Source organism: Rhinopithecus bieti, unplaced genomic scaffold, assembly GCF_001698545.2.
Source record: "Rhinopithecus bieti isolate Rb0 unplaced genomic scaffold, ASM169854v2 scaffold_20069, whole genome shotgun sequence".
Lineage (NCBI taxonomy): Eukaryota > Metazoa > Chordata > Mammalia > Primates > Cercopithecidae > Rhinopithecus > Rhinopithecus bieti.
Genome location: NW_016809702.1, coordinates 351419 through 378172, shown reverse-complemented (window position 1 = coordinate 378172; position 26754 = coordinate 351419). Strand labels below are relative to the sequence as shown.

Below are 26754 nucleotides of genomic sequence, written 5' to 3'. Positions count from 1 at the left end.
TTTCTAGAATTTTTTGCAAATGGAATCTTATGGTCTGGCATCTTTGCTATCTGCTTCTTTTACTTAGCAAAATGATTTTGAGATTCATTATTGTTGCCTGAATCAGTAGTTTGTTTTTCATTGCTGAGTGGTATTTCATTGTATGTACATACCACACTTTGTTTATACATTTGCCAGCTAATAGACATTTGTTTTCAGTTTCTGGTTATTCTGGATATAAGTTATATAAACATTCATGTCCAGTCTTCTTGCAGGACATATTTTTTTTATTTTTCCTAGGTAAATATCTAGGAGCGAGATTGTTAGCTTGTATGGTAATTGTATGTTAATAAGAAATTGCCAACTCCTTTCAAAGGTAGTTGTATCATGTTGTATCCCTACCAACAATATATGAGGATTCTAGTTGCTCTGTATTCTGGTTTGCACTTGCTATTGTTAGTCTTAAATTTTAGCTATACCAGTGTGTTTACTTTTCTGCATTTAATTTGCATTTTTCTAAGTGACTATTGTTGTTGGACCTCTTTACATGTACTGATTTGCTGTTCATGTATCTTTTGTGGTATAGTGTGTTTTCAGATTTATTTTCTGTTGGGCATTTGAAATCTAGAGCTGCAAGAGTTCTTTACATATTCTGGGTACAATATATTCACTTGATCTTAGCCAAAAGGCTGAGAAGCAATTATATATATAATATAATATACAATACATTCAGATGTATGTCTTGCATACATTTTCTCCCAGTCTAATAGCTTGACTTTTCACTTTCTTAGTGGTGGGATTTTGAATGAACAAGTTTTAAATTTTGGTAAGCCCAGTTTGTTTATTTCCATTGTATGGCTCATGCTTTTCAAGTCTTATCTAAGAAATCTCTGCCTGCCTATGTCAATGACAAGATTTTCTCCTGTGTTTTCTTTTAGGAGTTTCATCATTTTAGTTCTTATGTTGGGTCTCTTTGTCCCATTTTGAGGTCTCTCTCTTTTTTTAAATATACTGTGGGAGGTAAGAGTTGAGATTCATTTTATTTTAAATGGATATCCAGTTATTCCAGCACTCTTTGTTCCAAAGACTATCCTTTCTTCATTGAATACTTTGAATTAGAAAGGATAGTCTTTTATCAAAAGTTAATCAACTACATGTGTAGGGGTGCATTTCTGCATTCTCTGTTCTATTTCATTGATTTGTGCATATATTTGTATGCCACAATATACCATCTTGATTATTGTAGCTTTATAGTAAGCCTTGAAATCAGATAGTGTAAATTTTTCCAACTTTATTCTCTTTCAAAATTGCTTTGGCCAACCTAGGTTCTTTCATTTTTCCTTTTTAAACTGCTAAACCAGCAGCTGGAGACTAAAGCTTTGAGTGCCTGGCTTGGAACTTCCCCCTGCTATGTAAATTTTATCTACACTGGAAAAGTAGCCTTGGGCCTTATATTCGTGGGTGAAAAGAGAGACCATAGAAAGATGGAGTCAAGTCGGCTGGTGCTTAGAGGCAGCATGCACAAGAGTACTGGAGAGAACTACACAAAATGACCTTGCCCATCTGTAAAGCAGTCCATCATTATCTTGGACACTCAAATTGGTATTTTGCTACTTTAACTTTTTCTGGCATGAAAAGAGAACCAGTTATCTTCCATTAGTTCTGTAACATATACTACTTATAAGTTACTTATTTTATGGCTGCTTCTGATTTCACACAATCTTTTTCAAACAACGGTGGCTAAGATTGAATACTCTTACTGCCTTGCTTGGAGTTTGATTTCCAATGGTTTAATCCCAAGTATTTGTGATTTATATTTGCCCACCAATACAAATCTCCTTATAGACACCATTGTAATCCAGTGGCTACATACCTATATCATGAAGGCTGATCCTTTCCTGTTTCTTTTTATTATTGTGTATATGAATTACAATCACTCAGGCATGTAGACAGACACAGGCACTATTTCTCTAATTTTGTATATTAGGAGATTAATTTCCATTTATATAATAAATTTGTCCTCTGAAATTTCCAATGTTGATAACGGTTTTTACATGTAATTCTTAAGTAGCTTAATTAACTTCTCAACTTTTTTTCTGTTATTGCCTTCTGCTAATGAAAGAAATTAAATACTAAGGAATAATGTTTTGCCAGATAGCCCTGAGCTTAGAGGGCCCCAAACCATTGTATATTTAAGATTTTTTGCCCTCCAAAAACCAGGTTTTGTCCTTTGGGATTAATATTGCTCTCATGAGAATGCATAATCTAATTGATGCAAAAGAGGCAATTTTGTAACAATTACAATGATAATAACTTTCCTTTCTTGGGTAGCTGTTATATAATAGGCACTGTACTATGTGCTTAACACATGTTGTCTGATTTAGCTCTCCTAAAGGCCATAAGAGGAATGTATTATTTCTGTTTTCTGAATGAAGAAACTGAGAAAGTTTAACTTATCTAAAATCAAGTTTCAGAGACTAGATCTCAAAATGATTCTGTGTGACCTTGAAGATCTACTACTCTCCTCTCCTCACAAAGATACTATTCACATTTATAGAAAAGTCAAGCCATTTCTGACTAGAGATGCACAATTAGTTGTGGCACTAAATGTCAATGTACTGATTTGCAGAAATGGTTCAGTCTTTTCTGTTTGGCATCACTTAAAGATTATTAAAGATTTTTCTAGCCTGTGAATACTGGGAAGAACAGTTTACATATGATTACTAGGAACTCTAAATATAAAATGATAATTCTAGAGAGGACTTTTACAGTCACAAGGTGAAAATATTTTTTTTTTGTTTTGAAAGAGTATAGGCACAGAGTTCCTATATATTGATACTCCTAAAGAACTTTTCATTGGTTCACTATATATATTTTCTCTTTACATACTTAACCAATTTAAAAGGTAAAACTTATATAGCATGTAGTAAAATATTAGATAGTGTAGGCAGGTATAAAATAAAACTGTCTTCCTTCTCCCATCTCCAACTTCTAAACTTTATTTATAAAGGTATCTTAAGGTGATTTTTCTAAACTTTAAATGTGCATAGCAGCGTGTGTACATATTATCATTTTTTTTTGTAAAACTGAGGTAACAGTATCCAAATTGTACCACATTTAGCTTTATTCTTTTAAAATAGTTGTGTATTGCACTGAGTCAAAATTTAACTCATTCTGTATTTAAAGATACATGATCATATCTGTTAGGCAGGAATCTAGACCCAACCTGGCGGTATCACCTGGCATGGCAGGTCTTTTGTTAGGACTTCCTGCCCTTCACTTCCTGCTAAGACTCTCAGTGCGTGAAAAAAGCCTGCGCCCGCCAAAAATCCCCGCTCTGCGCAAACTCCTGGACACGTCATTCCTCAGAAATGGAAACCTAAATCAGGAAAACCGAAACCTACAAACCCCGCCTACCTAACCCTATAAAAGGCCCCATACCTGCACCCAGCGCGACTTCCTCGGCCCTCCTCCTAGGGGACTGGTGAACCTCGCCCGCGAGCCCAATAAAGGCTACCTCTGTTCTCATCTGCCTCGTGTCTTCTTGCTCAGCTCCCCATTAAATTACATTGGTGCCAAAACCTGGGAGGAGACCCCTCCCTGGACCCCTGCCGGTTCAGGCAGGCTCTCCTCTCCCCAAGCCAGGACCTCCTCTCCCAGCCAAGAGCCGTTTCACCATATCCAAGACTCAGTTTGATCACTGCTGGGTAAGATTTCCCCCCTCCTGCAGGCTCCGGGAGTCCCTGCCCGAAAACGCGGCTGCGTCAGGGCTTCCCCCATCCGTCACTTGTGACCTAGGCACTGGGGACTAGGAGACGTCCAACCTCCCTGGAAGCCACCATACCCTGCACTCCGCGTGGCAGTGGGAGGACGCTCCCCTTGCCTCCGGACTGCCTGCCTCAGGATCATGGGGGCTGCTCAGTCCAAACCAGACCGAAAAATCCCTCTGGGGTGCCTCTTGGCTAATTTCCAGACTTTGGGTCTAGGCCAAGACCTAAAACGAAAGCGGCTTATTTTATTCTGCACAGTGGCATGGCTGCAGTACAAATTAGATAATCAGTCTTAGTGGCCTGCAGAGGGCACTCTAGACTTTAACATCCTCAGAGACCTGACCGACTTCTGCAAGAGACTAGGCAAATGGTCCGAGGTACCCTACCTTCAGGCCTTTTGGGACTTGCACTTCTGCCCAGACCTCTGTGCCCAATGTTCGTTGGCCCAGGTCTTGCTCGCGACATCTTCTTCCTCAGGCCAGAAGAAGAACAATCTCCCCTTTTCTCTGAGCCCCTAATGCCATTTTTCTGCCTACCCTTCAGTCCCCCGCTCAACCCCCCCCTTACTCTGACCCCTCGCTGTCTCCGTCTGCGCCAGCACTTCTCTCCATTCCTCCTGTGCCCCTACCAAACCTGACGGACCCTGTCTCTCCTACCTCCTCCTCCTCCTTGCCTGCCTCAGCCCATACCCGGTCCAGGACCGACCTCCTGTGCCCCTTGTGGGAAGTGGCAGGCGCCGAAGGAGTGGTCTGGTCCATGTGCCATTTTCGCTGGCAGACCTATCTAAGATTGAAGAGCATGTGGGCTCTTTCTCGGCCAACCCCACTCTGTATATCAAAGAGTTCAGAACCTATGCCAGGCGTATGACCTCACCTGGCATGATCTCCATGTCATTATGACCTCAACCCTGTCCCCTGAGGAACGGGAATGTATCCTAGCGGCAGCCAGGCAGCACGCTNCCTGTGCCCCTACCAAACCTGACGGACCCTGTCTCTCCTACCTCCTCCTCCTCCTTGCCTGCCTCAGCCCATACCCGGTCCAGGACCGACCTCCTGTGCCCCTTGTGGGAAGTGGCAGGCGCCGAAGGAGTGGTCTGGTCCATGTGCCATTTTCGCTGGCAGACCTATCTAAGATTGAAGAGCATGTGGGCTCTTTCTCGGCCAACCCCACTCTGTATATCAAAGAGTTCAGAACCTATGCCAGGCGTATGACCTCACCTGGCATGATCTCCATGTCATTATGACCTCAACCCTGTCCCCTGAGGAACGGGAATGTATCCTAGCGGCAGCCAGGCAGCACGCTGACCAGGTTCACTTAACTGACCCCACCATGCCAGTTGGCAGCGAGGCGGTGCCCTCAGACGAGCCCGACTGGGACTACCAGGTTGGGCCGGCAGGCCACCGCCGCCGAGACATGATGGTCCAGTGCCTTCTTGCTGGCATGCAGGCAGCCTCCAATAAGTCAGTCAACTTTGATAAATTAAAGGAGGTAGTCCAAGACTCAGATGAGAATCCGGCCATTTTTCTTAGCTGACTAACTGAGACATTCAGTACACCTGCCTTGACCCTGCCTCCCCTGCAGGAGGAACCATCTTGGCTATGTACTTTATTTCTCAGTCGGCTCTGGATATCTGGAAAAAATTTAAAAAGGTGGAGGACAGCCCTCAAACTCCCATCCAGGATTTAGTCAACTGGCCTTCAAGGTCTACAACTCCAGGGAGGAAGCAGCTGAGGCCCAGCAACAGGCCAGGCTAAAACAGAAGGTACAACTCCAAACCCAGGCCTTGGTGGCAGCCCTGAGGCCGGCTGGCTCCAGGAGCTCTCAGAGAGGTGGTGCTCCCCAAGCGCCACCTGGTACCTGTTTCAAGTGCAGCAACAAAGGCCACTGGGCCAGGCAGTGCCCCAACCCTGAGGAGCCAACTCGTCCCTGTCCGAGCTGTGGGCGGATGGGCCACTGGAAGTCAGACTGCCCCAACCTGAGGACGGTTGCTACGCCTCTATGTGACGATCCTCCTCCAGGTACTGGAGGCGTCTTCCAGCTCCTGGACACCAATGAAGATTAAAAGGCCCAGGCTGGAGACTCCCTCCTACTCTTGCCAAGCCCAAGGTACGCTCCAGGCAGCGGGTAAGTCCATATCCTTCTTTGTGGACACGGGAGGCTATCTACTCTGTTTTGCCTTCCTCCAGTGGCCCAGCCATCCCTCCGGTGTCACGGTCATAGGAATTGATGGCACTCCCTCCACCTACCGCCAGGCTCCTCCTCTGTCATGCTGCCTGGATGGCTCCCTTTTCTTGCACTTATTTCTCATCATTCCTTCGTGCCCAGTCCCTTTGTTAGGACAAGACCTCCTCTCCAAGCTAGGGGCCTCAGTTCACTTCCGGCCCAACCCCTCTCTGCACCTCGCGTTTCTCTTTTCCCTCCTGATAAACCCCGCCAGGCTCATACCTCTTTCCTGGTTTTCGGTCCCCATTAACCCTTAGGTGCGGGTGGCAACCATTCTCCTAGAAGCTCCACATTCCCCACTATCCACGGTCGTCTGAAAGAAGAGGACCATACACCTTAATCCTCGCCACCCCCACCGCTGCCAAGCTCCTTGGTCTTCCCTCCTGGTATCACCTGTCCCAGCTGAAAAATGGGTCCAACATGATTCCAATTGGACCACTCAGGTTGTTACATCTACCAAGTTACAACTCACGTGCACAGGAAACGACCCTCTGCCTGACCTTCCTTGGCCACCTAGTCCTCCCGAGTCTAGCTCCCTGTGTCATCCTCTTCGTCCAGGACCGCAAAAAGGAAGACTCCTGGGTCACTGTCAATCAGATGCTACTCCACCCCTATACCCGAGTTCCAACCTCCAAAAAACCCCATGACAGCCTGTATCAGCAGGAAGCAGCCAGATGAATATGTCGCCCCTTTTTCTTATTAGAAGGAGGTCAGAATATTAGGCAGGAATCTAGACCCAACATGGCGGTATCACCCGGCATGGCAGGCCCTTTGTTAGGACTTCTTGCCCTTCACTTCCTGCTAAGACTCTCAGCGCGCGAAAAAAGCCCACACCCACCAAAAAACCCCTGCTCTGCGCAAGCTCCTGGACACGTCATTCCTCAGAAATGGAAACCTAACTCAGGAAAACCAAAACCTATAAACCCCGCCTACCTTGCCCTATAAAAGGCCCCCCGATACCCGCCCCAAGCGTGACTTCCTTGGCCCTCCTCCTAGGGGACCGGTGAACCTCGCCTGCGAGCCCAATAAAGGCTACCTCTGTTCTCATCTGCCTCCTATCTTCTTGCTCGGCTCCCCATTACATTACAATATCTGAATATTTGCTACTTAGATAAGGAGATTTTTGAAGAATGTTCTTAGTACACATAGTTTGGGGTCTTTCTGAGTATATTTGTATAGTAAATTACAAGAGTAAAATAGTTAGATTAAAGAATATGTGCATTGTAAAATTTCACAGATATTCTCAAGCTGCCATTCAATAAAGGTATATGAAACTTCACTGATGTCAAACTGTGTGTGAGAAAGCCCATTTCATCACACTCCTATAACACTAGGTGTTTTAAAACCAAAGATTTTTGTCACTCTGATAGATGAAAAACAATGTTTTAATTTGCCTGTCTTTAGGTATAAGGGAGGTTGAGCATATTTTCTATTTCTTGATCACTTGTGTTCTTTCTCTTTTTTAAATAAATTGCATATTCATATTCTTGTCCATTTTTCCATTGTGATATCCATGTTTTGTTTAGTTTTGTTTTATTGATTGTATGAATTATTTGCAAATAAAGGAAATTTGTCCTTTTCATTTATGTGGCAGTTTAAAACAATTTTACCATTTGGGTTATAACTTTTACAAGTTTTGTTTATTAATGTTTAAAAAAATCAACTTATTGAGGTATAATTTACTTAAAGAGATGGGTGATGAGTTTTGATAGTCGTGTTCACCTGTATAATTACCATCTCAATAAAAATACAGAACAATTCTATCCCAAATAGTCTCTTCATGTTCTCTGAAGATAATTCCACCATTCCTGGCCCTAGGAAAGAACTCATTTGCTTTCAGTTATACTGCCTTGTCCTAGCAGTTCTGTGGAATCATGAAGTGTATATTCCTGTGACTAGGGTTTTGATCAGCATGAAGCTTAAGATTCATCCAAATTGTTACATCTATTAGTAGTTTGTGCCTTTTAATTGCTGAGTTGTATTCATTATGTAACACATTTTACCGTAGAGTCACCTTTTGTTTGCTGGGGCTTCTGTAACAGATTACCACAAACTGAGTAACTTAAAACAACAGATTTATTCTCACAGTTCTGAAGGCTAGAAGTCTGAATGCTGTCTCTAAAGACTGTAGGAGAAGATCCTTCCTCACCTCTTCTCTGGCTTTTGGTGGTTGCCTGCAGTTCTTGGCATTCTTTGGCTTACTGCAGGATAGCTGGAATGTCTGTCTCCATCTTCGTGTAGCACTCTTCCTCTGTCTCTGTATCTCTTCTCATAAGGACACTAGTCACCCATTACAGTTTGCTTTCTAGCCCTTGAGAATTCATGTCCTTATGTGCAAAATGCATTTACTGCATCCCAATATTCCCAAAAGTTTTAACCATTCCACCATCAACTTTAAATTCAAAATCTCATCTAAATATAGTAATTTCGCAAAGTCCCAAATCTCATTTTATATATTATCAAAATCAAATATGGGTGAGACTCTGGGTATAATGCATCTTGGACCAAAATTCCTCTCCATTCACAGATGTGTGAAACTAGAAAACAAATTATTTGCTTCTAAAATACAATGATGGGACAGGCATAGGATAAGCATTCCCATTCCAAAAGGAAGAAACTGAAAGGAAAAAAGGGGTCACGTGTTCCAAGCAAGTTAGAAACCTAGCAGGGCAAATTTCATTAGATTTCAAGGCCTGAGAGTAATCCTCAGTGGCTTACTGCTTTGTTCTCTGGGCCCTACTCAGGCGGCAGCCCACCCGCTCAGCCCCTGAGGGCAGTGGCTTTACCCTCTCTGGCCCTCACAGTCATTTGTCCCATCTCTGTTTCTTTCATCTGATGAAATAGTATTCTCCAAAAACCTTGTTGGTCTTCTTTGGATGCCAAAGGGGTCTGTACCATTAGACACAAGGGTTCTCCACAGATCTTTCCTGGGTAACTCCATCTCTATTGATGGCTTCTGCTGAGATGGCTGATTGGATCAGTGAATCACATTAGCAAGAGGTTGTTCAGGCACACCCTTGGCCTATTTCCAGAGCCTATCTAGAACTAGCTTTAGTTGTTTTTTACAGCAGCACCCTACTTCCTATTACCAAATCTTTTTCAGTTTCCTGGGACTGCTGTAAGAAAAGTACCACAAATTGGTGCCTTCAAAAAACAGAATTTATTCATTCATAGTTCTGTAGGCTAGAAATCTGAAATCAGGGTGTCAGCAGAATTGGTTCCTTTGAGTGCTCTGAGGGACATCCTGTTCTGTGTGTCCCTCCTAGCTTCTGGTGATTTCCAGCAGTCCTTGGTGTTCCATGATTTGTAGATGTATCATGCTAATATCTGCCTCCATCTTCACATGACATTTTCCCTGGGTGTCTCTTTTCTAAGTTGTATTGGGTTAAGAGCCTACACTATTCCAGCATGACTTCATCTTAATTTATATCATAATTACATCTACTATGACCTTATGTTTAATTAGGGTCACATTTATAGATACCAGAGGTTAGGACTTCAACATATCTTTTTTGAAGAGAGAATTTAACCCATGACTAACCTGTTGATGGACATTTGGGTTACTCCAGTTTCTGGTATTGTGAGTAAAATTACAACGAAAATTCATGTACAAGTTTTTGTATGTTTTTATTTCTTTGGGTAGATTACTAGAATGGAATTTCAGGAATATATGGTAAGTTTGTTGAACTTTATAAGAAACTGCCAAACTGTTTCCAAAGTATTATGCCATTTCACATTTCCTCTGGTTATGCATGAGAGTTCTAGTTACTCTATATCCTTACCTTGGTATTTTCACTGTTTTTAATTTTAGTTATTATATGTAGTGCTCTATCCCATAGTGGTTTTAGTTTATTTACATTTCTCTAATGAGGAATGATCCTGGAGTATCATTTTATGTTCTCCTGTGTTCTGTTAATACGGTGAATTACATTTATTGGCTGCTTAATGTTAAAAAACTTGCATTTCTGGAATAAACTTCAAGATTATAGTTGATGTGGTTTTCTGATATTTTGTTGAGAATATTTTCATTGATGCGTATGGGGGTTATTGCTCTGTAGTTTTCTTATAATGTCTTTTCTAATTTGGGTACCAGAGTAATATTCTTCTCATACAATGAGTTGGGAACTATTCCAAAGGGCTTATATAGGATTGATACTATTTTTTAGAATGGTTTGATAGAAAATTCACCATTGAAGCCATCTGGGCCTGAAGTTCTTTGTGAAAAATATTTGCAGTATAAATTTATTTTTTTAAGAGGATATAGGACTATTCAAATTTTCTGTATGTTTTGTGTCTGTTCTGGTAAATTGAGTCTTTCCCCAATCTGTTTGCTCATTAAATGACTAAATAGTTTATATAAAGAAAAAAGGTGCTATTTTTTCACTACCTGCATTCTTTTTTTCTCCAGTTCATTTACTCACCCCTTCAACTCACTCTTTTTCAAATTGAGGCTTCATGGTATATGTATATTTCAAAGACTTAGAATTTTGTCTAGTCACATTTTTTCTCCCACAGCATTTCTGAGAAAACTGGGTTAGACGCTGTACAAACTCCTGAAATCTTCTGTCTTACTTGCCTTTTGACTTCTACTTTAAAAGATTATGGCATAAAGTTTTGTACTTTCTTTCTGCTGATTTTTTTTTTTCTTTTTTTTTTTTTTTTTGGCTTCTTGTTGTTTTCTTCCTCCTCCCTCCTTTCTCCTTCTTGTTCTCCCCTCCCCTTCTTTTCTGTCTCCTTCTAATTTTCTTATTCATTATGTTAATTTTTCTGTGATCTGACCTCACCTCACAAAATATTACATTAAGAATATTCTGATGTTTTTCTCTTTTGGTATGTTGGCCTATTACCTCATATAGATTACAAGCTAACAGAATACAATGACATCATCTTATGTTTTTCTTTCTTTTTTTTTTTTTTTTTTGAGACATAGGGTTTATTGGGGGGACTTACATCTGGGGCAGTCCAGTGATAGCAGACTACACAGGAAGACCACTACTGTTTATAAAAAGCATGCAGTTTATATAGCATTTTTACTTAGCACCCTACACCTAGCAACCTCCATTTAACCCAAAACCAAGGGCCTTGATTCCCTGTATGGACTGTGTTCCAAGGGATGGGCCAGGGATTTGAATGACCCTCATGGATAAGAAGTGAAACTCCAGGTTGGCCACTCTTGAATTCCTTAGTTTGGGACTCCAAACACACATTCTTCTTAGACCATAGGGTCATTCTCAGGACATGCTTCAGTTATGGTGGTCAGGTGCCTCTCCTATACATATGGTCAAATACTACCAACCATATATTTATTTAAATTTTTTATTGCCATAGGTTTTTGGAGAACAGGCAGTGTTTGGTTACATGAGTAAGTTCTTTAGTGGTGATTTGTCAGATTTTGGTGCACCCATCACCCTAGCAGTATACACTAAATCCAGTTTGCAGTGTTTTATTCCTCGCCTCCTTCCCACCCTTTTCCCCTGAGTCCCCAAAGTCCATTGTGTCATTCTTATGCTTTTGCATCCTCATAGCTTAGCTCCCACTTATGAGTAAGAATATATGATGTTTGGTTTTCCGTTCCTGAGTTATTCACTTAGAATAATAGTCTCCAGTACCACCCAGGTTGCTGTGAATGCCATTAATTCATTCCTTTTATGGATAAGTATATATATATAGATGAGTATATATATATATATCACAGTTTCTTTATCCACTCATTGATTGATGGGCATTTGGGCTGGTTCCACATTTTTGCAATTGTGAATTATGCTGCTATAAACATGCAGGCAAGTATCTTTTTCATATAATGACTTCTTTTCCTCTGGTAGGGATAGCTGCATCAAATGGTAGTTCTACTTTAGTTCTTTAGGGAGTCTCCACACTGTTTTCCATAGTGGTTGTACTAGTTTACATTCCCACCAGTAGTGCAGAAGTATTCCCTTTTCATCGCATCCACTCCAACATCTATTTTTTTTTTTAATTTGGCTATTCTTGCACATCTTATGTTTTTCATCTACTACTCCCTAGACAGTGGTCAACTAGTAATGACCCAATGACTTTTTGGCTTTGTATTGATTGAAATGTAAGTTATAAACTGAAAGATGAATCTTAGTTCATAATCTTTAGATTCTACTCCAGTTTTTATGGTACTCCCTTGCAGGGTTAAGGTTTTAATAATTTAATGATTTAGGGAGGTGCAAAAACCTGTAGTAAATGGACATATTTCATTATTTTTATTTTTATTTCCATTCTCTCACTTTTCAGCCTTTCCATCCTAGTTGTTGGAAAATGCAATTTCTTTCTTGATCGATTTGGTCCTTGCAGTTTTAGCAAGTATTGATTCTCCCCTGAACTCTTTTTGCTGCATTTCTAAGACAGAAGTGCAGTATTTCAATTTATTCAAACAAGAACTAACATACCAGTTATCCTACAGAACATAGCTAGAATTTTTCTACCTCTATAGTTTGTAATTGCAGTTTAACATTTTCTGTCACTGTTAAAGACAGACCATCCTTGACTAGTTTTTTAAAATTATGTTTTTACTTACTGATTGTCTACCAAGATGATTTGATAGACTAACATGGCTTTCCACTATGTGTAGGGCAAACAAAATATAGTTTTGTATTTTAAAGTAGATCTTTTACAAACAGGCCAGGTGCAGTGGCTCATGCCTGTAATCCTAGCACTTTGGGGGGCCAAGGTGGGTGGATCATTTGAGGTCAGGAGTTCGAGACCAGCCTGACCAACATGGTGAAACCTCTACTAAAATACAAAAATTAGTGGGGTATAGTGGCGGGTGCCTGTAATCTCAGCTATTTGAGAGGCTGAGGCAGGAGAATCGCTTGAACCCAGGAGGTGGACGTTGCAGTGAGCCAAGATCATACCACTGCACTCTAGCTTGGGTGACACAGTGAGACCCCCTCTCAAAAAAATAAATAAAAATAAAAAAATGCAAATACAAACATACATTAATTTAATGTGTATTTATTGTACCATATACATAAAATTTAAATCTAGCCTTTGGTTATTTATTTTGATGATGAAAATGGGAAATACATTTTAGTTCAAAGTTGGAAGAGAGGAAAACAGTCTAATGAGTAGAAAGAATGCCATTTAAGTCAGTCATTCTTAATTTTATTGCTTTGTATTCTTAATTCTTTTATGTAATCTTGAGTGTGTTCCCTAATTTCTCATTACTTCACTTTTGTTTTATTCCTTTCTTTTTTTTTGAGATAGGGTCTTGCTCTGTTGCCCAGGCTAGAGTCTACTGTCACAAGATCATAGCTTGCTGTGACCTCAAATTCTTGGGCTTAAGCGATTCTTCCACCTCAGCCTTGCAAGTAACTAGGACTGCAGGCATGCGCCACCACATCTGGCTTTCATTTTTCTTATAGATCAGCTTTCTGATTCACTTGGTTTGGCTCTGTATCCCTACCCAAATCTCATCTTGAACTGTAATTCCCAGGTGTTGAGGGAGGATCGCAGGGGAGGTGGTTGGATCATGGGGATGGTTTCCCCCATGCTGTTCTCATGATAGTGAGTTCTCATGAGAGCTGATAGTTTTAAAAGTGTTTGACAGCTCCCACTTCATGCGCTCTCTCTCTCTCCTGCCTTGTGAAGAAGGTACTTGCTTCTCCTTTGCCTTCTGCCATGATTGTAAGTTTCCTGAGGCCTTCTCAGCCATGTGGAACTGTGAGTCAGTTAAACCTCTTTTATTTATGAATTACCTAGTCGCAGGTAGTAACTTTATAGCAATGTGAAAATGAAATAATACACTGATGTTTATCGCACAGAAACCGGGCAAAATTAAATCGAAATCCTAGGATATTGTATCATACCACCATGAATGTACTATGTTTAGTCAGTCTCAGTTTCCTTCACAATGAGCCATATGTTTTCTAGCATTGTTTTCATTTGTTTGTAGGTGATACAAAATATGCTTCTGTTTGTAGGATTTAGTTACTTTATTAATTGAGGATACTTAAAATAATAAATGAATAAATTATAGCAGAAAGCTTCCCAAATTCTACTCACCAATTCCAGTTTATATTCTTAATTATTATATAAATTTTTATTTTGGAAAATAAATATCTAAACTCAAAAAATATCCTAAAAGTCATTAATTCTCAATGCACATGTTACATGCCAGAGCTGAGAATATTGGAGATTTTGTTGTCAAAATATTGGGAGCTTCAAAGAAGTTGTTTAGTGACTCTCTTGGAGTCCAGGTATGACCAACAATAATATGGTAATGATACCACTCTAGCCACCTCACTAACGATCTTTTTGGAAATATTCTCACTGTCACATTGTAGGAAATAGTGATTTTATTGAGTATTTTAAATTCCAAATATAAATCTTCTATTATGGCACTTCTTCAGAGGAGATGAAGAATAAGTTTTGTCTATCCTGAACTCTCCTACTTTTATGATGACCTGTTGTTCTGAGTCTTCCATTTCTATCAGTTGCCATAATGCTCTATGTTATTTTTTCTTTTATAGGTAGTAACTGGAAAGTTTTTATAATCACCAGTGACTTGCCAGATGCAGGGACCAGCTCACAGATTTATATTATTCTGTATGGACAACATAGAAGTTCAGCCCCCATATACCTTTATGGAACAGATGGGGCTCGATTTCAGGATGGCCATGAAGACATATTTACTGTAAGTAATAAAACTGAGTACAAGCTGTTAATATAAGTGATACAGCTAGTAAGTACTTTGGAAGGAACGTAGTCTATCCCTTTAACAATACCATGTGCCCTATAGAAGATCATTCAAAAGTAATTTATGGAAGTTTTTGCTCAAGCAGATTTAACACAAGTAAACCTGCAATATGGGAAGAGACAGTAGCTAGAGAGAAATACTAGATGGTAAGCATTTGTTTTTATGTGGACAGACATCAGGAGCAAGGGCTTATGCCTTTCTGGCTCTCCAGATAAGGCTCCAAGTCAAGTTCAAAAAGTGAAAAATAAAATTATCAAACAAGGAAGGCAAAAAAGTTGTCATCAAGTTGTTAATTATTGGTTTTTATTAGTTATTAGTTATCAAGTTATTAGACCATGGCTAGACACATGGAGATCAAGATCTAGAGGGAAACAGAGGTAACAAAGATGAAGCAGGGAGACCAGTGCCATGTTGTTATACTGAAGTCAGATACATTAGCAAACAAAGGCAAGACTTGAAATGGGTCAAGCACCTATCACTTATAGGTGCTTAGTAATGTCTGTTGAATAAATTAATGGATGCACAGAAGGATTGGTTTGAACCAGGTGGAGACAGTAAAATCACCATGAAAAAAGAGTGTCCTTAAGTATTGTAAGTCTTCATTGGACAGCCACATCCATGTGATCCTGGGTGTTTGGTTTACTACAACCACAGGAGAGGCTGAACCATTTGGAAACATTGTTCCCATTAGTTTAGTTTGATTTAACTTTTCCATCCTATATGAGTCAATATTTAAAGACACTCTTGTGTTTATAGTCACTAAAAGTAAAAGATTTTGTCATTATTTTCCATGAGTAAGAAATAAAAATAGTCTGAGCTGTTGTTGTTGTTTTGCTATTTTAGTGTTTCATGTTTACTTTTAAATTGAATTATATATTCACATAGTTTATAGGGCTAAATAATTTTCAATTCTGTAATAAGAAAGGAGCACCCTTAACCCCTCACTTTCATAGTTTGATGCTTCTTTTTTCTTAATGCTGCTACCACATTTCAGCTCTTTCTGTTGTCACTCTAGCTTGAGTTCTGGAAGGGCTACATTGATCTCTTCTTGTAGAGGTGATGGCTTCATTAAATGCAGTAATTTCATGCCAATTTTGATCACAGTTTCGTTTGTTCTAATGAATTGTTTTGTGAGGGTTCTTAGACAGACTGTTTTACATCTTCCTTTCCTTTTTCCTTGTACTTTCTTTGTATAGACCTTTCTTTTTTCTTTTTTATTGTAAAATACACAAAAGTTACCATTAAAAAATTTTAAATTGTACCATTTAGTGGCATATAGTACATTCACAGTGTTATTCAACAATCACTATCTACTTTTATAACATTTTATTCACTCCAAAAGAAAACCTTGTTATGCAGTCACTCCCTGTTGCCTTTCTGCCAACCCCTAGCAACCTCTAATGTCTTCCCTTCCCTTTCCCTTCCCCTTCCTTTTCCCTTCCCTTTCCCTTCCTCTCCCCGATTCCTCTCCCCCCTTCCCCTCCCCACGTTCCCTCCTGCTTCCCCTCGCCCCTCTATCACCTCCCTCTCCTCCCCTCCCCTCCCCTCCCCTTCCTTCCCTTTCCCTTTCCTATTTGGATGTTTTAAATTTTTTCTTGTTGGTGAAATTGCTCTAGCTAGAACTTTCAGTACAGTGTTGAATAGAAGTAGCAAAAATTATTATCCTTGTCTTGTTCCTGATTTGGGAGAAAAGCTCTCCATCTTTTACCATTTAGTATGATGTTCTCTGTGGGTTTTTCTCACGATGAGTGTCCTTTACCATGTTCAGGAAGTTCTTTTCAATTTCTAGTTTGTTGATTTTTTTTTTTTTAATCATGAAAGGGCATGTGATTTTGTCAAATGTGTGTGTGTGTTGGGGGGTGGTTTGGCATCAGTTGAGATGATTGTGTTTTTCCCTTCTATTTTATTTATGTGGTATATTAGATTGATATTTGTATGTAGAACCAATTTCCATTCCTGGGATAAATCCTAGTTTATTATAATGTGTAATCTTTTTAATATGCTTCTGGATTCATTAGCTAGTTTTGTTGAAGATGTTTGCATCTTTATAAGGCACAGTGGTTTATAGTTTTCTTGTTATGTCTTTGACTTTGTTATCAGCATAATGCTGACCTTGCAGAATGAGTTAAAAAGTATTTCCACCCCTGTTTTGGAAGTGTTTGGAATTAATTCTTCTTTAAATATTTGATAGAATTCACCAGTGAAGCCTTCTGTCCTAGGTTTCTTTTTTCTTGGGAGGTTTTTGATTACTGATTCAACCTCTTTACCCTTTATAGGTCTATTCATATTTTTTATTTCTTCGAGTCAGTTTTGGTGGTTGGTGTGTTTCTATAGATTTGTCCGTTTCATCTAGGTTATCTAATTTGTTGGCATAGTATTGCTTATAGCATTCTTTTATAATCCTTTTTATTTCTGTAAAGTCAATAGTAATGTCTCTCCTTTTTTTTTGATTTTAGCAATTCTCTTTGCTAAAATCTAGATAGGCTAAAGTCTATCAGTTTTATTGATGTTTTTAATAATCAAGTATTAATTTCATTTATTTTGTTGTTTTTATATTCTCCCTTTTGTTTATCATCAGCCTATCTCTTTGTTCTACCAGCTTAGGATTTAGTTTGCCTTTCTTTTTCTAGTTCCTTAAGATGTAAAGTTAGGTTATTTATTTGAGATTTTCTTCTTTTTTAATGTAGGTGTATATAGCTATAAATTTCCCTCAGAGCTCTGCTTTTTGCATATTTTTTGTATCTTATATTTTTGCTTTCACTTATCTCGAAGTATTTTGAAATTTTCCTGTAGTTTGTTCTTTGATCTATTTGTCGCTTCCAAGTATGTCCTTTAATTTACACTTTTTTTTTTTTTTTTTTTCTGAGATGGAGTCTAGCTCTTTCGCCCAGGCTGGAGTGCAGTGGCATGATCTTGGCTCACTGCAACTTCTGCCTCCTGACTTCACACAATTCTCCTGCCTTAGCCTCCCAAGTAACTGGGATTACAGGCACCCGCCATGACGCCCAGCTAATTTTTGTATTTTTAGTACAGACAGGGTCTCACTGTGTTGGCCAGGCTGGTCTTGAACTCCTGACCTCATGATTCACCTGCCTTGGAATTTACACATATTTTGAACTTTTCAGTTTGCCTTATAATACTGATTTCTGGATTCATTCCATTGTGTTTGGACAAGATACTCTGTATGATTTGTCTTTTTAAATTTTCAAGACTTGTTTTGTTGCAAAACATATGTTCTATCCTGGAGAACGTTTCATGTGTACTTGGAAAGACTGTTTTCTGTTGTTGGGTGGAGTGTTCTATAGACGTTAGGTCTAGGTGGTATGTAATTTTCAAGTCCTCTATTTTCTTATTATTTTCTCTACTTGTTTTGCCCATCATTCAAGTGGGGTATTGAAGTCTCCAACTATTATCATAGAGTGTCTGTTTCTCCATTCAGTTCTGTTAAATTTTGCTAATTATATTTTATTTATTTTATTTTTTTTTGAGACAGAGTCTTGCTCAGTCACCCAGGCTGGAGTGTAGTGGCAGGATCTCAGCTCACTGCAAGCTCCGTTTCCTGGGTTCATGCCATTCTCCTGCCTCAGCCTCCCGAGTAGCTGGGACTACAGGCGCCCGCCACCAGGCCCAGCTAATTTTTTTGTATTTTTAGTAGAGACGGGGTTTCAACGTGTTAGCCAGGATGGTCTCGATCTCCTGATCTTGTGATCTGCCCGCCTTGGCCTCCCAAAGTGCTGGGATTACAGGCATGAGCCACTGCGCCCGGCCTGCGTACATGTTTATAATTCTTATCTCTTCTTAATGAATTGACCCCTTTATCAACATGTCATGTCCTAATCTGAGCTGTTTTTAAGTGGATTTTGTGAAATTATATTGAAAGTTGTTCCCTTGGCTCTTCATAGATAACAGTTGGAGACATTGGAACACTCTTTAAAATTCGTATTGGGCATACCAACTCTGGACACTCCCCTTCCTGGCACTGCAAGGAGGTAAGGATGTATCAACACTTCCCCATTCTTTGCAAAATGCTCTGCATATTCCTCTCAGGAGTCAACTCATCATGCCTATAATGAGTTGATGGAGTCCTGTACCTTTTTAGCCTGTGCTTTCTTCAAGGCAGAAGTATCATATGTCCTTAATAATTAATTAATTCTTAATTGATTGAGGGAGGCACCTTAACCAAGCAATTCTTTCACCTCTTTGCAAAGAAAAAAATGCCTGGGACTCTGGATAAACTCATATAGCTTCTTGATATAGTTGCACTACTGATAAAAAGATGACTAGCTGTCTGTTATTTGCTTCAGAAATGTTGTAAAGATAGACCACTGTGTTGATGAAATAATAGTCTACTAGAATTGAATGCCAGCTCTGAAATTTAGTCTATTCATGCTAAGCAGGAAAATGCCCCTTGAGTATTTTAAGATTAAAAAAAGGCTTAAATTTTCTACATTGTTCAGCATGAAACATCCACTTATTACCATGATTGTCAGTAAATGCAGATCACCAACACTGGAAATCATAGAGCTTATCATCCATTTTTGTGTATGGTGTATTTACATCTTCTGTCATTTTAAAATAAATGCTCTTTAAACAAGTTCTCAAAATGTGAAGAAAATCTCGTCATATTCCTGATATTTTTGGCAAACTTACTCTTCTTGAGTTTTAACATGTGGAAGAATTAATGAAAAATTCATAGATGAGTAATTCCTTAAAAACATTAAAAAATTCCATTAGCAGGAATATATAGTTGTTAATACCATCTTCTTTATGTTAAAGTTACAAAGGATTCTGAAAGCAGAATGAAAAAATAAAACTTACCTTATGAAAATACAGAATGTTGAGGTTATATTTTAAAATTCAAAATTACTCCCTGGCTTCTATGTGAAATGCTCTCTTTTATGCTATATAGAGCTTTTGAAGTATAATATTCAAATTGATTCTTGTGATCATATGTAATAATAATATCTTTTTTTCTTCCCTCTCAGTGAGGTAAACTAACATATGAAAATTATCATTAATCCTCCTGCTATTTCATTTGATAGTCAACAAGCAAGATTACATTCATTATGAACTTGGGATGCTGAGACAAAAAATTTTGTATTATAGAGGAATGATATAAAAATCAGGCTGAAAATTTCTATTTTCTTTCTCTCTCTGGCAAGTACTCTCTCACTGCAAGAGAACTTTGCCTAAGGTTTACTTTGGCTCTTGTTGAGTACCTGTGAAGAGACACATTCTTGATTCAAAGTTTCATTCTGAATGTAAAAGCCCTTATCCAGCTTATCCATTTTGCCAAATTAGATAATGGGTTGAAATTTTTCTGTTTAATTCTTATAATACAGTTTAGAAGTTTAAAATTTGAAATTTTAAGTAAGCCAACTTGTATGGGGATATGAACAGAATCACTGATTACGTAATAGCAACAATAATACATTTCCATAAAATAATCACATTGCTTTAGAAACTTAATCTTGATTTTTTTCAAGTTCAGTTAAGGAAGTTTACAAAATAAAAAGTTCAAAATGTTAGGTTATTTTCTGCTTCTCAAATGATCAGCTTTGGGCCTTAATTAAAATCGTCAAATCAGACAGTCTTGGCAGTAGTAACCTTGCAAACAATAGTTTTTCTCACTGGTTCTCAGGAAGCCTTTCTAAAAGTGACATTACATTGTGTCAGAATCACACTTAATATGCATTTAGAAATGTGAATTCCTGAACCTGTCTGAGACCCAGAGACCTTAGTAGGAGCAGGTACTGAAAATCTGCCTTTTTTTCGTTTTTGAGACATGGTCTCTGTCTGTCGCCCAGGCTGGAGTCGAGTGGCATGATAATGGCTCACTACAGCCTTGACTTCCCAGACTCAAGTGATCCTCCCACCTCAGCCTCTCAAGTAGCTGGGACTATACGCATGCACCACCACACCTGGCTAATTTTTAAGTTTTTGTGGAGACGGGGTCTTGCCATGTTGCCCTGGTTGGTCTCAAACTCCTGGGCTCAAGCAATCTGCTCACCTTGGGCCTGCAAAGTACTGGGATTACAGGTGTGAGCCACTGTGCCTGGGTGAAAATTTGCCTTTTTAACAAGGTGATTTTAAAATCATTAAAGTTAAAAATCTCTGATTTAAGGAATTTTCAAAAGAGTGAGATTAATTTAATAGTTAAAATAACACCTCACTGAAGCTTTTTTTATTTCTAAAAATATTTTAATGAACAAGTTATCTTTCTGTAAACATTTCATTATACTACAAATGAAACATATGAATCCATTACAGAACACTTCTGAATTCTTAAACATCAGAAAGCATAGTGAAGTTTTAAAGTAATTTTGAATATTTAGATAGGCTAACAATCCTTACATTACCCTTGCACACTGGCATGCTTATTCACTATTTTGTGACATCAGTTACTGGAACTCCAAGAGATACTGTGAAAGAATAATTGTACTCTATTCAGAAAAGGCTAGATTTTAGTATCAGAAAATATAATTTTACTTTTGATGATTTTCATATTTTCAGTTCCTACTAGAAATTATTAACATTTTGTTTAACTCCAGGATAAATGGATTAGGTATAATAGGTGACCATATAAATGATTACTGGTTGAATTTTGTTCATTGATAAGGATCCAAGGGGGGAACCATATCAGTTTGAATCTGTAGTGTACGAAATCTGACCTTATGCTAATATTTATAAAATCACTTTAAACCAAAAAATCAATGTCTAAGAAGTTGAAACAGGGAAATAATATATTTCTAAAAATGTAAACATTTCTTTCTAAACAGGAAAATATTAATGACATAAGATTTGGGAAGAAATTGCCATGTTGGAAATAAACATTTCAAAATAGAGACACTAGAAATAGAAAATTTATCTGGGTGCAGTGGCATGTGTCTGTAGACCCAGCTACTCAGGAGGCTGAGGTGGGAGGATCACTTCAGCCTAGGAGTTGGCAACCATCCTGGGCAACATAGCAAGACTTTGTCTCAAAAAAAGTAAAGAAATAAATAGAAATAGGAAGATTTTTAGATAGAGGAAAGAAATGCCATTGTACTTGAGATGGCAGGAAAAGAAGAAATTAGCACTGTCAAATTATCAACAGTTTCTCATATTAAAAAAAGTTCTCTGAGCTAAGTGGCAGTCTTGAACAAAAACTTATTTGACACTTTGATAAAGCATTCCTCCATTTTTGAAAGTAATATTATTGTTATTGTAGATACAATTGCATAATATGAATTCTGGAAAACAGTTTTATGTACCTGTTCAACGATGGTTTGCACGAGATCAAGAGGATGGGGAAATCTGTCGAGAATTTCCTGTTTTAAGTAAAGGACAACCCATCCTTCCAGGTAGGAAAGAGTCAACTCCAGGCAGCACAGATAAAACTTGTTTGCCTAAATGCTGAAGGACAGGGCACCAATAAACACATGTTGAGTAAATGAATGATTAAGGCCTGCCAGTTTCTTATCACTTGCTTCTCTGATGTGGCAGCTGCATCTAAATGCTTTTTAGTTGTTTCACATGCCAACATTCAGGAATATGTTCTTGTCAACAGCCCTATAGGAAGGTCGGCTGAAATGCTTCTTAATCAAAACAAGGAAATTAATTCTTAGGCGGTCATGAGAAAAATTGAATGTCAAATGAAGTTCCTCCAGGGCTAAGAAATGCAAGTCAATATACACTTTTCCCACCGGGCTCTCCCTCATTTTTGAAACTTTAACTATTTGATTAGGAAATAAAAACACAACTGCTCAATGACATTCTAAATGTCTGGCCAAAAGCAGAGATGTATTCAAGCCTTGTTTACATTTATGGCTGATAATAGGCTCTTTTTCTGCTCAGGGTGAGGTAGTCACTGCTCCCTAGCATAAGAATTCAGGGTGGCTGTCCATAAGAACTATTTGCTCTTGGGTCTGCTGGCCTCTGCCTTGGAGGAGAATGGGATAAGGGCATGTGAGATTATTAAATAGACAATTGGCAAAAAATGGATTTTTCTCCAATCCAGACTGTGTTCTATTAAAAATGTCATGTTTTAATTTTCTAAATAAATAAATAAATGAGTAATAGTAAGTCTTATCTGACATTAGGCTTAGGTCCATACCAACCTGTGTAGTTTTTTGAGGGAACATAGACTGGTAAAACATTTGCACAGATTGATGATTCCTTTGTGGTTTTAAATTAAGGTGCGATCACTTTTCTTAAGTTTCTGAAGTTAAAATATTTTTGAAAAGACGTGAATAGCCCTAGTTACTGAAAAGTGAAGCATGAGCATTGTTCTCACAATTCATAAGTATTTTTTTTTCACCATTTAGAAGCATTGTTATAACTATTCTTCCTCATCAGCCCACGTGTTTCACCCGAGGAGATGTTTGCCAGGTGCCCTATTTCTACCCATTGTTGGTAATGATGCAGAGGTCACTTTCTGCTGCTACTTCCCTCCATTTTTAACTGTTAAAGTTCTACTCAAAGAAGGCACACTCTACAAATATGTTCTGATTTTACTTGTCTTTTGTGTAGGGCTTGACCCTTATGGTTTATTAATCAACATTTTTCTTTTCAGTTTCAGGACATGGCTTGGTATTCTAACCATACCCTATCATATGCTATCTGTAAACTTGATAAGCCTTTAGTTATCTAGGTCAATGGTAGATATAGCAAATGATGATTTACCCTTGCCATATTTTTATCTAATATTCTAGCTAAGATTGATACTGTGTCTGAAATGATATCATTACAAACAAGTAACACCCTTTGCTAGAGGTAGACACAAAAGTTCTAGGTGGTACAAATAACGAAAGCTGGATTAATGTCTTTTTTGCTATATTTTATTCCTTTAAGTTTATAAAAAGTAATGGTAGTTATTTGTCATTTAAGACACCAGTAACTCTAAAAGTGTTTGCCCAGTTTACCAGTATACCATCATGTGTACCTGAAAAAAAAATTTGTTGTAATTATGGAGTTGCTTTCCTGCAAAGGATAAAGGTTCCTAAGAAAACACCAAAAGTGGGCTCACAGGCTGTGTGAGCAACTTTTAAAAAAATTTTATTTTAATTGTGATAATTAACACAAACATTAAATTTACTACCTTAAACATTTTTAAGTGTACAGTTCACTTGTGTTAAGCGTATTCACATTGCTATGCAACAGATCTCTAGAACTTCTGCATCTTACGAAGCTGAAACTCTATATCCATTAAATACTAATCCCCCCTAATCCCCACCCCGCCGCACTTCTCTCAGCCCTTGGGAACCACATTTCTACTTTCTGTTTCTATGATGTTAACTACTTTAGATACATCATATGAGTGTAAGCATACAGTATTTGTCCTTTTGTGATTGGTTTATTTTACCTAATGTAATGTCTATGGTATAGCATGTTAACAGAATTTTTATTCTTTTTAAGACTGCGTATTACTCCATCATATGTATATACCACAATTTCTTTATCCATTCATCTGACAGCAGACATTAGGCTTGCTTCCATCTTCTACCTATTGTGAATAATGTTGTAATGACCATGTGTGTGCAAATTTAAATATATCTTTGAGATTCTACTTTGAACTCTTTTGAATGTGTATCTAGAAATGGGGTTGCTGAATTTTATGGTAATTCAATTTTTGATTTTTTGAGGAACCTCCATACCTTTTTCCATAGTAGTTGGACAATTTTACATCCCACAAGGGTTCCAGTTTCTCTGCATTCTCCCCAACACTTGTTTTTTTTTCTATTGATACTGGCCATCTTAATGGGTGTGAGGTAGTTTTTCATTGTGATTTTCGTTTGCATTTCTGTAATAATTAGTGATGTTGAATTTTTGTAGGCTTGTTGGCCATTTGTATATATTCTTTGATGAATTGTCTATTCAAGCTCTTTGCCTGTTTTTAAATTGGATTGTCTCTTTTCCATGTGTTGTTGTTTAGTTGAAGGAGTTCCTTATTTTTTCTGGATATTAGCCTCTTATCAGATACATGACTGGGAAATATTTTTTGCAACTCCATAGGTTGCCTCTTTACACTAATGATTGTTGCCTTTGCTGTGCAGAAGTTTTTAAGTTTGATGTAGCCCCATTTGTTTGTTTTTGTTGCATGTGATTTTGGTGTCATATCCAAGAAATAATTGCCAAATTTGATATCCTGAAGGTTTTCTCTTAAGGTTTCATCTAGGAGTTTTATGGATTTAGATTTTATGGTTAGGTCTTTAATCCATTTTAGTTAATATCTATATTGATGTAAGATAAAGATTCAACTTTATTATTATTATTTTTTGCATACATGTGGATATCCAGTTTAGTCAACACCATTTATTGAAGAGACTATCTTCCTCCTTGTGTGGTCTTGGCACCCTTGTCAAAATCATTTAACTGTATAATCGAGGATTTATTTCTGAGTTCTCTATTCTGTTCTGTTAGTCTGTCTGTCTTTATCCCAGTACCACACTGCCTTTATTACTGTTGCTTTGTCATATGTATTAAAATCAAAAAGTATTAGGCTTATAACTTTGTTCATCTCAAGATTGTTTTGACTATTCAGGGATCTCTTGGCAATCTATAGGAATTTTTGGATTTTTTCCTATTTCTGTAAAAATTGCTGTTGAGATTTTGATAGGGACTGCATTTAATCTGTAGATTGCTTTGGGTAATGTAGACATTTTAACAATATTAAATCTTCTACAAACATGGAGTGTGTTTCCATTTATTTGTTTCTTTAATTTATTTTAACAATGTTTTGTAGTTTTCATTGTACATATTTTTCGCTGCCTTGGTTTAGTATTAAGTGTAACATTTTATTGTTTTTGGTGCTATTGTAAATGCAGTTGTTTTCTTAATTTCTTTTTGTATTATTCTTTGTTAGTATATAGTAATGCAGCTGCTTTTTGAGTGTTGATTTTGTTGTTTTAACAATTTTTTGTGTGTGGAGCCTTTTAGAGTTTTCTACATATATAACCTGCAAACAGCAATAATCTTGCTTCTTCTCTTCCAAGTTGGATATCTTTTGTTTGTTTTTCTTGTTTTAATTGCAATACCTGGAACTTTTAGTCATATGTTGAGTAGAAATGATTAGAGTGGGCATCCTTGTCTTTTTCATGATCTTAGAGGAAAAGCTTTTTTTCTTTCATCAATAAGTATTGTGTTAGCTGTGAGCTTTTTATATATTGCCATTATTATGTTGAGATAGTTTCCTTCTATTCCTAGTTTGTTGAGAGTTTTATCAAGGAGGCATGTTGGATTATAAGAATGCTTTTCTGCATCAATGAAGTTTTTTGCTTTTTGGCTTTCTTTCTGTTAATGTGGCATGTTACACTGATTGATTTTTGTATGTGGAACCATCCTTGTATATCTAGGTATAAATGCAACTTGGTCATGCTGTATGTGCCGGGGGTAGGAGGGGGAGCTTTGGCATGTAAAATGCCATCAATTTTCCTACTGGTTTCGATGAGGTTCTTTTTGTCTTTGCTCTTGCCTGGGTGTAGGAACCTCTTAGGTGGTTTCTGGGGTTCTCACAAAGGCAAGTATTCCAAGTGTTGTTGTTATGATGGTATCTCTGTGGGCAAATGTGGGTCTAGGGTTTGCATCATCTTACTGATGCCCTATGGATACTTTTTTTAAATATGCTTTTTAAAATTATACTTTAAGTTCTAGGGTACATGTGCACAACGTGCAGGTTTGTTACATATGTATAATGTGCCATGTTGGTGTGCTGCACCCATTAACTCATCATTTACATTAGGTATATCTCCTAATGCTATCCCTCCCCCCTCCCCCCACCCCATGACAGGTGCCGGTGTGTGATGTTCCCCTTCCTGTGTCCAAGTGATCTCATTGTTCAATTCTCACCTATGAGTGAGAACGTGCAGTGTTTGGTTTTCTGTTCTTGCGATAGTTTGCTGAGAATGATGGTTTCCAGCTGCATCCATGTCCCTACAAAGGACGTGAACTCATCCTTTTTTATGGCTGCATAGTATTCCATGGTGTATATGTGCCATATTTTCTTAATCCAGTCTGTCATTGATGGACATTTGGGTTGGTTCCACATCTTTGCTATTGTGAATGGTGCCACAATAAACATAC

General features: G+C 38.1%; 1 protein-coding gene across 1 annotated transcript in view; it reads left to right on the top strand.

Moving 5' to 3' along the window:
- Nucleotides 1-5100: 5100 nt before the first annotated feature.
- Nucleotides 5101-26754, top strand: part of LOC108540884 (lipoxygenase homology domain-containing protein 1) — a 135666-nt gene continuing 114012 nt past the window's right edge. Inside the window, 4 exon segments of the mRNA XM_017890145.1 lie at nucleotides 5101-5855; nucleotides 14468-14631; nucleotides 18597-18683; nucleotides 21905-22037. Of these exon segments, the coding sequence (XP_017745634.1) occupies nucleotides 5801-5855; nucleotides 14468-14631; nucleotides 18597-18683; nucleotides 21905-22037 (439 nt within the window). The 5' untranslated portion in view covers nucleotides 5101-5800.